At 40.1% G+C, this 16,655-nt stretch overlaps 1 protein-coding gene across 1 annotated transcript in view; it reads right to left on the bottom strand.

The window, feature by feature from the left end:
• ZNHIT6 (zinc finger HIT-type containing 6) overlaps positions 1-16,655 on the bottom strand; it is a 62,779-nt gene that overhangs the window by 34,879 nt on the left and 11,245 nt on the right. Inside the window, exons 6-8 of the mRNA XM_024201532.3 lie at positions 8,703-8,771; positions 7,399-7,479; positions 4,717-4,797 (exon numbers count right to left, since the gene is read on the bottom strand). Of these exons, the coding sequence (XP_024057300.1) occupies positions 4,717-4,797; positions 7,399-7,479; positions 8,703-8,771 (231 nt within the window). The remainder of the gene's footprint in view (positions 1-4,716; positions 4,798-7,398; positions 7,480-8,702; positions 8,772-16,655) is intronic.

Genomic DNA, 16,655 nt, shown 5'->3' with positions numbered 1-16,655 from the left:
ACATAACCTGATTTTACTCAGTATTCCTGTACCGTTCAAGGAACTGATCCAAAACTCACTGAAGTTAATGGAAGGCTTCTAGGCCTTTAAAGACAGATTTTAAATCACACTATGCACCTATCTGCATCTTTAGGTGCCTAAATACCTTTTCAAATCTGGCTCTTGGTGTTATATTAAAATTAACTCCATGACAGTTTATTCTGAAAAAAATATATTAATAATGAGTCATGAACAGTTAAAAGGCTAGGAAGAAAATTAACTTATGAAAGGATCCTTGTTGAGTTTCAAAAAGACAGTCTGTTAGAAAAAATATTTCTTGCAAAACAAATGTGTCATAGTCAGTATTAACTTAATAACAGGAGAATATTATATGAATGATTTAACAGCAGCCTCATCAGGCAATATTTGTATTGGTACAAATGCATGTAAACTGCATGTCTTTGTTTACTAATCTGATCTAACTATTCTGACCATCAATTTAGTTACAATGAACATCAAGTTCTTTGCTTCACAAAGGCAAATCTGGCAGCGTTCTCAGGAAAATGAGAAGGTGTATTTCCCAAACTAGACTGTATAATTTGGCAGTTGTGTTTTTCCTTCCCTTAGTGGAAAAAGCAATAATCTTACCACATGAAGTCACTTTGAAGGCATCCCAAATAAAGGATTAGACACAGTAAGGACATTAATTTATGTTGAAGAAAGAAAATACTATTTTATAAAAGAATTTAGAAGAGTGCAAAAATCATCCAACAGGCATCAGTTAAACCTCCCCTGGAATAGTTTCACCCCAGAACAAAACTTAGACAAACTGAATACTGCATACCAGGTGATAGGGGTTAACATCTCCAGATGGAAAACTTCATTTTTAACAATCCACCCAAAAGCAGATTTTCCCAAACCAACAAGAAGAGAGCTGTAGTCTGCAGCGTAAAAGGAACACTTCTGTGTCTATAGAACATTGGTGTTCCCAATCCTCCCTCTAAAAGATCCCTTTTAAGGTAACTGTAGTTAACTGAGTGGCCTATCAAGGGTCTAGTAGTCCCACTCTACAATTCTAGGTAATGGTGGGAGGGTGTGCTTTGAGTCACTCAACCAAAGCTGCTCCAAATGATTAAGGAGTAATACCAACACACAATGAAAGAAATCCTGGCAAAGTCCTCCTCAACCAAGATAGGCTCCCATATTATGTGCACTCCAGGAAGAAGAATGTATCAGGGAAACAAAAACAGGCTCATCTCAGATAAATTAGGTTGCAGAAGAATGTCACTTTCTAACATAAAAAGAAGTCAATGGAAAGCAAGCAAGCTTCATGTTGTTCAACAGCTAACCAGTCTGTCTGTGCAGTAGTGGTGTTAGCTAACTCTTGTTTAACTTCCCTAGCTGGGGTTCCCATGTTTTAAGTAAAAACATGTAGTAGCTGGCAAATATAAATATTCTCCTGAAAAAAATATATATTTAAAGATAGTATTTTGTAAATGACATTCAAATTAAAATGGTTGTTACACGGTGAGCCATAGAATGAAACAGTCAAAATTAAACCACAAACTCCTGTTCTATAAACATTTTCAGGAAATACTGAAATCCTCTTGCAAGATGCTTATCTTAAAACTAGGAGCCTAATGTTTTATAGCCTATAATAATCTTATTTAGTTCTCTGAAACAACAGCGCATTCCATTAATGCAGTGGTTCTCAACCTATTTACCATTGTGGACCGCATATGCTCTCTGTGTTATGTGGGTCACATACATATGGATATATACTACCTGTATGGTGCTGAGAATGTCACATGGGCTACAGCTTTGCGCTGACTGGGCCGTAAACTGAGAACCACTGCTTTAATGATACATAAGTGCAATTATGAAGAGCACTGTCTTAAAAGACTCTGGACTAAAACCTTACATCCAATTTGACAATGTATAGTTTTAAAGTCTTCCTATTATCTAATAATTTTAATAAGGTGTTTTTTGAATCCTAGATAATAGAATATTCATATGAACTTAAAGGCTGTGGGGCAGTATACTGGTACTTTCCTCCACCAACCCGCTACTCAGTGGTAAAAGGGTTCCTTTCACACAGCTGGGTCATTGCTCTGCCTGATCTTAGACAATGTGAGCAGAGAAGAGCACTGGTGGATTATGGGGTACTTTTTGTACTTATAGGCTTGTCTATCCAGACATGCAGTGCATGGAATGCTGCAGAGTGAAACAGCAGTATATCAAAGTGTACTACAGAACTTTTAGTGCATGACAGCAGGGTCCACACAGCCACTTAGTGGGCAGCAGGCTAGAGCACTGTAGATTTACACCCTCGCTTGCTGTGCACTAGATCACCATACAGACAAGCCCATGTTATTAAAGCATGACCTGGCCTGCACAATGGAGGAAAGGCTGTTAACGCTACCCTTACCAATATAGGGCAGCAACATGGTGGTGGGGGAAGAAGTGGTCAGGAGGAACACAAAGGGGGAGGAAGTTATAGCAAAGATCAGCATTCAACTTCCTTGCTGCACCCAAAACTGCACTAAAAACAAGCATATCTGTTTTAACAGAATTGAAACTGATATATTTGCTAAGTGTTGATATTTTAAAAGGGATGCCATCAGCTTTAAATCTATCACCTAAAAAAAGTTACCTGCTTGAGTGCCTCACCAAAAATTTGGTGTTTTACAATCACATTTTCCTTTTAAAAATATTTTGCTTCCTTTTTGTGTGTGTAAGAACCACACAAAAACAAAAGATAGCTGACTGCACAAAACGTGCTGATAAATGCAGTTAATCTATGGAAGATTTTTCTCTCTCACAGTCCTCTTTGTAATCATAAAAAGTGAAGATTTCAGACAAAAGAGCAATTCTGATGTTGGTGACTGTTCTTAAATTCTCCTGTAATACTCAACTTCAACCAGAACTTTAGTCTTTCCTTTAAAGCACTGGGCTTCCCATTAGAATGTTGCCTTTTAGACACTGCTGTGGAACCACAGCTCAGCAATACCTTTGGTCTTGGTTAGTAGGTTTAGGTTATTTTTCCTAATGTTATGGTAAGTTAATCAAGCACAGAACAAGTTTTAATTTCTATTCACATTCCACAAGAGGAATACATAACTATACCCAGGATTCAGCAAGGCACTTAAATACTAACATTAAACATGTAAATAATCCCATACATTTTGCTGAATATCTGGACATACAAGATGAAGATCAACCTTAAGCATTTTTAATTTATTTTAAATACACTACACCTTCTATCTGAAGATTCAAAAGAGCTTCACAAACCATTAATGAATTTTAGCTCAATACCTCTGTGAACTAAGAAAAATATAATGCCCATTTTATAGAAGGAGAAACTGAGAAGAGATTATGTGGCTTGCTGACAGGCACACAAACTGTCCATGATAGAGCAGGTAAAAAAAGAACATACACTTTCGGATTCCAGGTCAAATACTTTATCAAGCTGATCCTCCCCTCCTAATCAAATTTATTATACTAGTTCATAGAAAGAATGCCTACATGGCAAAAAAACCAAACCAAACAACTCCGCAGCAGCAAGTCTCAGTTCAGTGGTGGCAGGCAACATATGCACAAAGAGGAAGGGAATAAGATAGGCTGCAATCATAATAAGTAAAGATTTCAACAAAATGTTTGTTTTTGGAGCTCTTGACCCCGCCCCCCCCTCCCGCCAAACCAATCAGCAGGAGAGCAGAAAAGTCCAAATAAAAATAATTTAAAATGGGGAATTTTTCTAAAAAACACTGTACATACTATTTAAATGGTGCGCTATCAGAATAGTAATTTTATAAAGTTAGTCAATTTTTTAAAAAAAATTAGAAGCTGACAAAGTCTCCTTAATGTATTAAAAATCCTGAAGTGGAAATCAGCTCATTTTACGCAAAAAGAAAAACTGCTAGCTGACAACTATCTTGTAGCCAATGTAACAGTTATTGAGAAACAAGTATCAGAAGAAGAAAAGTTAAGAATTTGTAAAATTTCATTCTTTCATTCAAATCCAGAGTATATTCTACACTCACTCTTGCATAGAGTTTACAATGAAATTAATTACTGGGAAATAGGATTTCTTGTAACTTCATTAATGCTTTTCTTCAATAGTGGTATGTCATGTTCCAGGGAACAAGTTACATGACATTAAGTTTGTTACATTTGAAGAAAGGAATGCAGTTTAGAAATCTTAACTAGGAATTACTGGTCAACCACAATAAACTATAGTATTAAAAGTACGTACTCTTTTCAATAACAAAGGCAGCTGGGTGGAGTGTTGTAAATGGTGTTTATGATACGTGTAGAATTATTTCTTTAGCTATTTGCACAGTTTTTATTTTGATGGTATAAAACAAATTTGTCCAGAGCTAATATAATAAAGAATAAAATTCTATTAAAGTTTAGGTTCAAGAAGCTTGAATCTTGAGTCCAAAAACACCAAAATGTGAAATCTGACCAGATAGTAACGTTGAGAAAGCATCATGTGGCACTGTAAATTCAACTTAATTTTGCAGATGCTTACAGATGTCTCACTAAACTTTATCTTGATTTTAACTGAAACTTTTTTGTAATTTCATATTGCTAAACAGAAGGAATTTAATCAGAGAGTACAGACATATTATCCTTTATCACAGCACCACTAGAGACTAGGAAATATATTCAACAAGTAATTTCTCTCTAAAAAATAAACAAACAGCCTACATACAGAAAAAATATATCCCTTACCTGACAGAATTATGTTGCCTGTTTTCTATTTTCATTAAAATTTGCACATCTGACTGAGGAGACATTGTATATATTTTTAATCTGGAAAAAAAAATGGATGAACTCTAAGCAAACCACATTAAAGAAAAGGTCTAAACCACTTTTTACCGTTAAGAGATTTACAAACTTTTAGAAGCCTACAACCAAAACCGCCTTCCTGTCAATGTAAATACAGGTTTGCCACTAGCCAGAATTTTAAGACAGTCTATGAATCAGAGCTTGGATTGCAAATGTATTTCTCTACTTTCTCCAGATAAGGCATTAACACTACCATCATTTAAATTAATTCTTTGGATTTTTTAATCATTTCATTTGTATCATCAGCCAATTTCTTTGAGTGCTGCTAGTTTAAATTCAATGACTTTAGAATCATACAAATGTAGGGCTGGAAGGGACCAAGTAAACTAGATCATCCCTGAGAGGTGTTTCTCAAACTTGTTTTTAAAAGCTTCCAATGATAGGGATTCCATGACCTCCCTTGGAAGTCTATTCCACAGCTTAACTACCCCTTATAGTCAGAAAGCTTTTCCTTATATCTAACCTAAATCTCCCTTGATGCAGATTAAGCCCATTACTTCTTGTCCTACCTTCAGTGGACATGGAGAACAAGTGATCACTGTCCTCTTTACAATAACCCTTAACATACTGGAAGACTTATCAGGTCTCCCCATAGTCTTCCATTCTCAAGATTAAACATGCCCTCCTTTTTTAACTTTTCCTCATAGGTCAGTTTTCTAAACCTTTTGTCACTTTTCTTGCTCTCCTCTGGACTCTTTCCAATTTGGCCACATCTTTCCTAAACTGTGGTGCCCAGAACTGGACACAGTACTCCAGCTGGGGCCTTACCAGTGCCAAGGAGAGCAGGACAATTACCTCCTGTGTCTTATGTAGATAATGTTTTCACTCCTCAGCTCACAGGGAGCCCAGAAACATATTAGCCTTTTTTGCAGCTGCAGTACATTGACAACTCATACAGTTTGTGGTCCACTATAACCCCCAGCTCCTTTTCAGCAGTACTACCATCTAGAAAGTTATTCCCCATTTTGTAGTTGTGCATTTGACTTTTTTTCCTTCTTAACTGAAGTAATTTGCACTTGTCTTTATTGACTTTCATCGCAATGAATTCAGACCAATTCTCCAATTTGTTAAGGTCATTTTGAATTTTAAACCTGTCCTCCAAAGTGCTTGCAACCCCTCCCGGGTTGGTGTCATCTGCAAATTTTATCAGCATACACTCTACTCCATTATCCAAGTCATTAATGAAAATATTGACTAGTACCAGACCCAGGACTGACCCCTGTGGGACTCCATTAGACACAGCCTCCCAATTTGATAGCAAACCATTGATAACTCTAAGTACAGTCTTTCAGCCAGTTGTGTATCCACCTTAGAGTAATTTCATCTAGATCACATTTCCCTAGTTTGCTATGAGAATGTCATGTGGAACGGTGTCAAAAGCCTTACTAAAATCAAGGTATAGCGTATCTACTGCTTCCCCCCATCCACTAGGTCAATAATCGTATCAAGAAAGGAAATTAGACTGGTTTGTCATTATTTATTTTTGACAAATCCATGCTGACTATTCCTTATAATCCTATTATCCTTCAGGTCCTTACAAATTGATTGTTTAATAATTTGCACCAGTATCTTTCCAGGTACTGAAGTTAGGCTGGCTGGTTTATAATTCCCTGGGTCCTCCTGGTTCCCCTTTTAAAAGATACGTACTATGCGTCCCTTTTCTATTCTTCTGGGACCTCTCCTGTCCTCCAGGAGTTCTCAAAGATAATTGCTAATGGCTCCACGATTGCTTCAGCTAGATCCTTAAGTACCCTAGGATGAATTTCATCAGGCCCTGCTTACTTGAATACATCTAATCTATCCAAATGTTCTTTAACCTGTTCTTTCGGCTTACGTTTCTTTGCCTTGGTTGTTAATATTGTGTTGAGTATCTGCTCACCATTAACCTTTTTAGTGAAGACTGAAGCAAAATAGGCATTAAGCACTTCAGCTTTCTTGATGTCATCTGTTATTAACTCTCGTTCTCCGATAATCAAAGGACCTACACTTTCCTTTGTCCTTTTCTTGCTCCTAATGTATTTAAAGAACCTCTTCTTATTGCCTTTTATGTCCCTTGCCATGTGTAACTTATTTTTTGTGCCTTGTGCTGTTCTTTTGTATTCCTCCTTATCAATATCGCTATGTTTCAACTTTTTGTAGGATTCCTTTTTAATTTTCAGGTCATTCTTCTGATCTTTCCTTTGCATCAGAATAGTTTACAGTTGTGCCTCCAATATTGTCTCCTTGAGGAATCACCACTGCCCTGAACTCCCTTTTCCCTTAGATTTTCTTCACGAGACCCCACCTACCAGTTCTCTGAGTTTGTTAAAGTCTGCTTTTTGAAGTCCTTATTCAGCTACTCTCACTCCTTCCTTTCCTTAGAATCATGAAATTTACCTAATTTAGTTTCAGTCAATAAGTATTAATGAGGTGGCTTTCATCACAAAGATGGCGCGTGCACTATTAGTTAGGAATCCAATTCTGAATGGCGAAAGTGGAAAACTGACAGTTTGACAGAATTTATTTGAATAGTTTGGTTATTTTAAAATCAGTTAAGTAAAATTACTAATGGTTTTTAATACATACCTTTGACGAATAACAGGATCTGATTCTTCAGGATCAAGGTAAGGTTTAAGGATTTCACCTAGTGTTTTATCATCTGGCACCCTTTGGCCAAAAAGATAAAAATGCAGTTTATTAAGTATCATTCAAAAAGAAATATTAAAACAATTTTAAGGAAATGATATTTCCATATTTAAATTGATATAACACCAGCAGGTAACATCTGGAAAAGGTGCAATGTACATCAACATAGCACAAGCTAGCAATGGATATTATCAGCCCCAGCACACAAAGTATGTCTATGCTGCAATTAAAAACCTAAGGCTGTCCCGTGTCAATTGGGCCTTGTAGAGATCTGGCTAAGGGGCTGTTTAACTGCAGTGTAGACGTTTGGGCTCAGGCTGGACCCTGGGCTCTAGGACCCTGAGTGGGGAGGGTCCCAGAGATCAGGCTCCAGCCTGTGCATCTACACCACGATTAAATAGCCCAGTGAACCTGAGTCAGCTGGTGCAGGCCAATCATGGGTGTCTAACTGCAGCACAGACATACTCTCATTCAACATTAGGACTTAGCTGGCACCTGCAGGAAGGAATCAGAGACCCTGCCGCTTATCCTTCCCCATGCCTGCAGCTGGAAAAGCAACTTCCAGTCCTTGCAGCCCTGAGAGCAAGTGGAGAGGGCCTACTTCTGAGCTTTCCTACCCCAAATAGGCATGGGGAGAGAAGAGGTAGTTTTTGTTTATTAGGGAGAGTTGCTGTTTTTCTGCTTTCCTAAAGGCACCTACCAGGGAGGGGGTTAGTAGCATCTGCTACAAAGGCAACATTGCTTCCTTTCCATCCTCTGGTGTGGGAGAGGATTTCCTGCAGGGAGCGGGATTTTCTCTGAAGATCAAGGAAAACATTGGGAGTATGCAAAACTCCTCTATATTAGCATGCTGATGCATGTGGACAGCAAGCATCAAGAGTCATATACAAGGCTGCTCTATTTACATAAGATTAGCAAATAAAACAAGTATTTAACTTAGAGAAATTCAATTTGAAAACAGGTTTCAGAGTAGAGGCCGTGTTAGTCTGTATCCGCAAAAAGAACAGGAAAACAGACTTCAGTGTTATGCTTCTAAGGTGATAGAAACAAAACTAGTATTTTTAAAAAGTGATTTAACCTGAAGCGCCCCCTTTGTAACGACCCCACCCCAAAAAAACCCCAACTCTTTATCTTGAGTCTTATTATCACATACAAAGGGATGGCTAAGAAACTAACCAAATAGTCTTATAAAACTAGTTTGCTATAATTAACTACAGACATCTGCTTTTCACAATCTCAGGTACCTTTTTACTGTGTATTCAGCATGACTGTGAGGAAATATGAGCTTCAAATGCCAGTAGAACCTTTGCTCCCTAAAAAGAAAGAGAAGGAAAAACACACACTAATATCTCTGAGATATTATCTGTATCATGGTAGGGTCTAGAGACCTCTACCAAGATGGGGTACTGTAAATAGTAAGAGACAGTCCCTGCCCCAAAGAGGTTACCATCCACATAAACACGGGGTGGGGGAAAAAGTATTATTATTATTCCCATATTAATATATGTGAAATTGAGGCACCAAGAGATTAAGCAATCTACAGGAAGGTCAGAAAGGAAAGCTGTGGTAGATTCAGGAACTGAACCCAGATCTCCTGAGTCCCTGTCCAGTTCCTTAATCAGAAGCTCCTTCCCTTCCTCTCTTGCCAACACAGTTAATTATAGAGCAAATTTTTATTAGGTATTTGGAAGCAGAAATTACCTACTGCAACATGGTTCAAAGTAAGACACATTCTTTATGGGAGGCAGTCAGACCTTCCTGACAGCTCTGGGCTGGGACTTGGGAGACCTGGGCTCTATTCTTGGTTCTGCCACTAGCCTGCTAGGTGACCCTGGGCAAGTCTCTTCACTTCTCTGCGCCACAGTTTTCCCATCTGTAAAACGGGAAGACAGACACTGACCATCTTTGTAAAATCCTCTGAGATCTACTGATGAACAGCACTATATAAGAGCTAGGTATTATTATGCAGCTGCTCCTTCTAGTTTAGAATTTCACACACAGCACATATAGTTAAGGTGAGGATAAACTGAAGCAGCATTTACAATGTTCCAGAGGTCTGACAATTCCCTGAAATTCAGGAACTTCTGATGGTACTTTTTTCAGCTATCCAAGATTTGAGACTCCTAATAACACCCCCAAAACCATCGAGTTTACAAAGGTTTACAAAATGATGATTAAAAATAATGTGCTGCTGTTGTAACAAAGTTAATTTGGATATCAGACAGATGAAACACTATACAGTTGGGTCCAGCTGGCTACAGAGACATGTACGTGCATCCAGTAGCAAAACAGTAGACAACAAATTGGTTGCTAAGTACAATTAACTATGTTATTGCTTTTAGATGAGAGACTTGCAAAGTTTGTTCGCTGAAATAAACAATTATTCTTAACTTAGTTATTTCTAGGGGAAAGTTACAGTCCATACAGTATTTCAGATTACGTATTTAGCACAGAAAGAGAGTGTTGGATGCTTTTCTAAGAGGAGGGAAAACAAGGTCCTTACCTACATAAATCTTAGAATCTAAATAGATAATGAACGTATAGATGAATGTTAGGGTACAACAAGCAGCAAATGACTGAGTGGAGTTGTACAGAATGTCTTCTGAATTCTCCATTTCCATCCTCTTCCTCTGAACCACTTGTTAAAGTTTGTTAAAGGGGAGGATTAATATTTAGAGGCTTAAGTATGAATGTTTTAAAGAGAGACTGAATCGCAGTAGACCAGCTCAGGGAGAGGAAAGAGGATGCAAAGACAAAGGTTGGAGGAGGAGGGGTGGCTGTAATCAGGAGTTGGTACAGTTGAAAGTATGTGCCCTGTCTTCACATTTTAAGACATGCTGTTTGGTGTAATGGTATGGCATTTACTATTACAAGTTCCAAACTTGAACATTAATTTAAAAATAATTTTGAAAGCAGATTCTTGTTTTTAATGTTAAATCTGCCTTATGAAAAATTCTATCAAAAAATTCTTAGCACCTCTGGAGCTGGCAAACTCAAAGCAACATTAGTATCACTGAACAATTGTACAGCAAACTGCAATGCTAATGAGGAAGGGCTTCAACTCAACTGACTATTAACAAGGTCACAATCCCCATCTCAGCTGTACTTTAATATTTAGCACTTAGAACATATGAACATAAGAATGGCCATACTGGGTCAGAGAAATGGTTCATCTTGCCCAGTATACGGTCTTCCTACAGAGGCCAATGCCAGGTGCTTAAAAGGGAATGAACAGAACAAGGCAATTATCACATGATCCATCTCCTGTCATCCAGTCCGTGCATCTGACACTTACCCGGCATATACAGTGCAAAGCACTATTCCAGTATTTAATTAAAACTTGCTGTGGAACTAAAGGTGGGGGTGTTGTCAACTGGAAGGCAGGCTGCAGGATCACTACTGATAGTCACAATTGATAAGATGTACACTTACGTTGTAGCAGTGTTCAGAAGAGATATTTCATTTCTTGCTCTGAAAATAGGACCTAAGAACGAGGCTTGGCTTTTTCTTTTCCTTTCAGTTTGGGCAAAATGGTCTCACAGGTGAAATCATCTTCCTCCAGTACCTGTGTGTAGAGTGATAGGAAGAGGCAGTACCTGCCTATTCCAGGAATGAGCAGATTGCCCTTGGCAAAGTGCACAGTGCAACATGTGCATGCTCTAACACACACATTGAGCTGGAGACTACCTCTCTATCACCTCCACAGAGAAGGGCAGCATGTACCTAGAACTACTTGGGAATTTTTCAGCTCATCTACAAATCCAGCAATCACATCCAGCACTTCATACAAAAGGGAGATTCTTCCACCCATCCTTTTTGGCTCAGAGCAATAAGAGTGAGAGAAAGGTTGGGGATCTTCCTTTCCCAAAGGGCCCAGGACAGCTGTGAAGTGGTTAAGGAGACATTTCTCTGGCAGGAGCAGAGGGCTGCCTCCTCCAGACAGCTGAGAAGATTCATCAGCGCTTGTAGCAATCTGGTGCTCGAGATTACAATTTCTACTGACACACATCAGTACTTCTGTCACGCATCACAGCCTGATCTCAGAGGCAGGTCTAGTTCTTCTTTGAGTGCTTGTTCATGTCAATTCCAATCAGGTGTGTGTGTGTGCTGCGTGCACGACAGCCGGAAGATTTTTCCCTTAGCAATATCCATAGGGTTGGCTTGGGTGCCCCCTGGAGTCGTGCTTTCATGGCCCAGCTGACCCGACCCCCCACTCAGTTCCTTCTTACTGCCAGTGATGGCTAGCTGGAACTTCCCTCTCTCTTGCTACTGCAAGCGCCTTTAGCAGTGTCCCATTGTGTATATAGTTAGTGTCTTAGTTAGTAGTAGTGTCAGTAGTCGTTTATCTAAGTTTCCATTACGGGGGTGCCCCCTCGTTTCTTCCCCGACACCGGGGGATGCCTCGGTCACCAGGGTTCAAATCTTGTGAAGTCTGCGGTAAACTGATGCCAAAAAGTGACCCGCACACTTCTTGTTTGAAGTGCCTTGGCGAGAGTCACCAAAAGGACAAGTGCCGCATTTGTAAAGGGTTTCAGCTGAGAACCCTTAAGGATCACAAGCAGAGACTCAGAGTTATCCTCATGGAGGCAGCCCTCCACCCACAGTCCGACTGGGTCAGCAGAGCCCGTACCGAGCACCACCTTCTCCGTGTGCAGCGCACCGGCGTCAACGGCGTGCAAGCCAACACCAGGAAAAGAGACTAAGGACTCCCGGCACCGACATGGCGCCAAACATAAGACTTCTGGCAGGTGCCGATCTTCATCCCTGGTGCCCCAGAAGAAAGAGATACGAGAGAAGGTGCTCTCTCCTTCCTAAGCCTAAGGAGCCAGCGGCAGGGAGACGCCAACCCACTCAGCTTACTTCGGGCCTGGTGGCTCCCAGGGGCTCGTCGACTCCTGCCCCTCAAGGGGTCCAGTTGAGTCTGGCCCATTATCATTCTCCAGATCTTCATGGCCGGGACATTCAACTCCCCTCCACTCCGGAGGCTTTTGAGGCAGCGCAGGACCTTATTCGCTTGACAGCACCGCTTTCTCCAAGGAGGGACGAGGCACCGGTGATAACCTGGCCACCTATTTCATCTAGGGGCAAGCCGGCTATGATGTCACACCACTCCCCATCTCCGGCGCACCACTCCACGGCCCTTTTGGACTCCCTGGGCTCAGAGCCTGGCGTCAAGATCGAGGTCAGCGTCAGTAATGTTGGCATCCTTCGCCTCCTCACAGCACCTGGTGCCAAGACGATCTCTGGAGACTATGCCGGTATCTCTGCCTGTCGCTCTGACCTCGGCACCGACGGCTGTCTCGGCACATCGACACACCAACGTGACCCTCTTGGCGATGAGGGCAGCGACCAAGGCCATGTGCCGGTGCTCTCGTCCTCCCCAGATGAGGCCGTTGTGGGCACTTCAATGGCCCCGGCCTTAGAGGATAGCAGGGTCCTGCAACAGTTGTTGGGCAGGGTGGCCCAGAACATGAATTGGATAGCAATCTAAGAACCTCTTCTCCTAAATGAGATGTACCAAACTTAAAAATATTTATGCAACTTAGGTTATAAAATGTGTAGGCTTTTTAGCAGCTACTGGTTCTTCCTGAAAAAACATCATCTGCTCCCCCCTCACCCTGCCAAAAACTTTTTAAATTTGCAACATAAAGCAATTTCTTCAGCTATGCTTTTCCTAATTTCCCCACATAAACATACAAGCAAATAATCCATAACCAAACCAAGGTACTGTTCCTATAGGCAAGGAACACAACAATTGTTAGTCTTTTTTTTCAATATTTGAGACACTCAGATATGATAACGGTGGCAGCTCTATGAGCAGCACAGTCATCACCTCCTCAGAGCAGGGGTTCTCAACCAGTTTTTTGGTGGCCTCAGAGTGTGGCCACCAACTCTTTCTGATGGCTGCTATGACAATTTTTTCTAAAATATTTAATTAACTTTGGGGAAAACAAATAAATATGCACATATACATATAGTAATTTATGTAGGGTTTTTCTGCAGACTCAATAATAAAAATAATGTACAGTTGTCTATTCTTTACTGGACTTAAACTGAATAGAAACAAATAAGATGCTTTGCATGTTGTTTTGTTGTTATTTCTTTTGCTTTTTTGGTTGTGTGGTTTTGGGTTTTTTTGTTTTTTTTTACACTTGCTAGCTAGTAAGTCTGCGTCTGTGAAAAATGATATTTGTTAATATCACTTTTCACAGCAGCAGACTTGTTAGCTAGTTGGGAGGCAGAGAAAAGTGATAGTAACCAACAAAAATATCACTTTTCACAGCAGACTTGCTCAGCTATGGCAAACCGGAGGACAAATTAAGCCTTGGAAGGGAAGGTGGGGAGGCAGTGGAGGCCAAGGGTGATGGGGAACTCACACCGGCTGCCTGCTTCTCTGACGTTTGTTGCTCCGGCGGTGGGCAGGGCCCAACCCCTCCTGGTAGCCCCAGGGGAAGGCTGCTTTGCACACCCTTCTTTCCCCCCCGACCCGCCAATCACCACTCAGAATGCTGTGGCCACAGGAAAAAGCCCCTGGTGGCCACATTTGAGAAACGCTGTTGTACAGTATCTGGATTGCTGTGGTCTCCAACCTTTTTGCTCCCTAGTAGTGTGGTTCTGTGTACCATGATTTAGGCAAGTGCTGTAGACACTGCAGCTTCTAGGCCCCCAGGGACAGATTTTTATAGGTATCTGGGTACCTAAGGAGGCAGGATAGGTAACTATTGGTATTTTCAAAAGGGCCTAAGCACAGATTTAAGGTGCCTAACCTGCTCTGGCATTTGTAGCCTACCTGCACCTTTAGGTACTTAAATATCACAGTAAGTCTGGCCTCAAGGCTCTACCAGCACCTGGTGGTCCTAAATAGCACTCTGCCAACTACAGCATTTCCCTCAGACACCCCATTTCTGTGACCCTTTTCCTGTCCCGAGGACAGCGTTATATTGGGATAGAGGTGTATATATGAACATAGCCACTATTACAATCAGTTTAATATTATAGTGGGCTCTTGTTAGGCTTTGTGATACTTGAGGTTGCAAAACAGTTTGTTATAACCCTATTTTCACATGCTCTTAACTCTCAAATTCAACTTTGGGGTTTGAAATTTTCCATGCTCGTTTTTTGCCTCAATGTGAACCCTATTTCAGAAGACATAAAGCTCTTTTAGCCACTTTTTTGTTCACCGGAGGGGTGAAGCCACGATACCCTTTTTGCCTTTCAGAGATATGTCACATGCAGACCTGTTAGTTCAAAGAACTTACAAGTCCTGCTGATAAATTTATTAAGCTCTTGCTCCTCCTGCCCAGTGAGTAGAACTGTGCATTGTACTTTTCTCCTTATTTTTCTCAGATTTTGCCTAGTGTACTAGGTTTACATGCGACACTGACTTGTTTACATTTGTCATCTACTTTCAACAAAACCATAAAAAAGCAAGTCAAATGTAAGGATACTAGAAATTATTTCTCAGAGACAGGAGAGAACATTATTAAAAGTGTTTATATTAAGGTATTTTGATAGATATGCTTCAGGTTTCTCAGTTAAAATTATAAACTTGAGGATTTTAGTTCATCAATTCTCAAGGTACTTTTATGAAATGTATCATGTATAAATTTTCTCATCTGACTGATCTTTTAGCTTTTATACAAACTCAGTCCTAGAAGCTAGCCTTGATTAATACAAGAATCATCTTGCTTTATTAGTATTAATAACTGTCCTAGCTAGCATTATTCACATCCTAATTTGCTAACAGGAAACGCCTAACTTTAATCATCAAAAATCTCAAACAACGTACATTGGAATCTGCTTACAATGAACTGAGATACAGAAGACGCCATATATATATATAAAAGTAGACTGAACGTCCCAAATTGTTCAATGCATTGTAATGTACCAATTGCAATTGTGACTACAGCGAACTTCACTTAAAGTGAAACCCTGTGAGACAGAATGACTCATTGGGGATTTTATTCTATTGAATAATAGATGCCATATGAAATTATTGGAAAGAATATGTGGAAGTACCTTAGATCCGGGCATGTGCATGTTCACATATACAATAGCATCTGCTATACGCAGGTTATACCGCATCAACAAAAAGGGGAGAGGCAAGAAATGGGGAAGTTTAATGAAGTACCAGTCATCCGTTAACCCTGATTTGCCACTTTAGTGGCCCATCTCACCCACAGTGCAGCAGTTTAAGTAGAAGGGGATTAAATGTTTATTCCTTTTGATAATATTGCCTTAACCTGCTTTAGGCAACACAGATCCAGTCCAATTAAGTCACTGGATTCTCTTGTGAAACCCAAAAGCCCCTCAATAAAAATAAATGAATAATAGTTTGAAGCTTTCACGAAAATACACTGTCTAGTGCCACTATACCTACAGTGCTAACGACATTAAACAGCAGAGGGGACCCACACTTTGTTGAAGCTCAGCTAAACCAATTCCCAGCTGAGATGTAACGGACAAACAACAAAGTTGGGTTATTTCTACTTAAAACTGAAGTATTTCCCAATTGTAGTAAATTGTAAAGCAGGACTATCCACCAAGAAACGGATTGAAAAACATTTCCTTTGTAACACATATGGTCTTCTCTCAGGAGGCCTCAGAACAGCAGGAGATCTTACTAACCATATGTGCTGCAATATTCAAGCACACTGGGTTTGAATTAAAGGTTCTGTGGAAACCGAAAGACTTTGCCAAGGTTGACTAGTCCACAATTTAACCTTCTTTAAAAATATGTTTTGTCCTCTCTTTTGATTCTTTGAGGAAACAAAAATGCCCATCAGCTTCCCTGCATGAGAACTAACACATTTAGGTTTATATCACACTTCCAGGCTAGACAACCTGCCAAGTGCTGAGCTGGGATGTAGCCTTTCTTCATGTTTGTATGTCATCCCTCCATTTTCATGAGACTATCAAATTATTGAAATGATCAGAGAGGATGATTCCTGTGCATTAGTGAGCAGCATTCATGTAATGCTACCTGGCCTTCTTCATGCTTGTAGGCAAAGAAAGAGTTACATTGTGATCATAGGTACTGGAACTAGGGATGTGGGGGTGCACCCCGTGGCTTGAAGTAGTAATAGCAACACAAATACATGGTTTACACTTTTAGCACCCCCACTACAAAAATTGTTCCTGCACCACTGATTGCAATGAGACCCAGATAGCAAGCAAAAAAAAAAAAAAAAAAAAAA

The sequence above is a fragment of the Terrapene carolina genome, unplaced genomic scaffold (assembly GCF_002925995.2).
Source record: "Terrapene carolina triunguis isolate 2854851 unplaced genomic scaffold, T_m_triunguis-2.0 Scaffold211, whole genome shotgun sequence".
In the NCBI taxonomy this organism is placed as follows: Eukaryota; Metazoa; Chordata; order Testudines; family Emydidae; genus Terrapene; species Terrapene triunguis.
The sequence above is the reverse complement of the archived record's forward strand: the minus strand, read 5'-3'. Positions and strand labels throughout refer to the sequence as shown.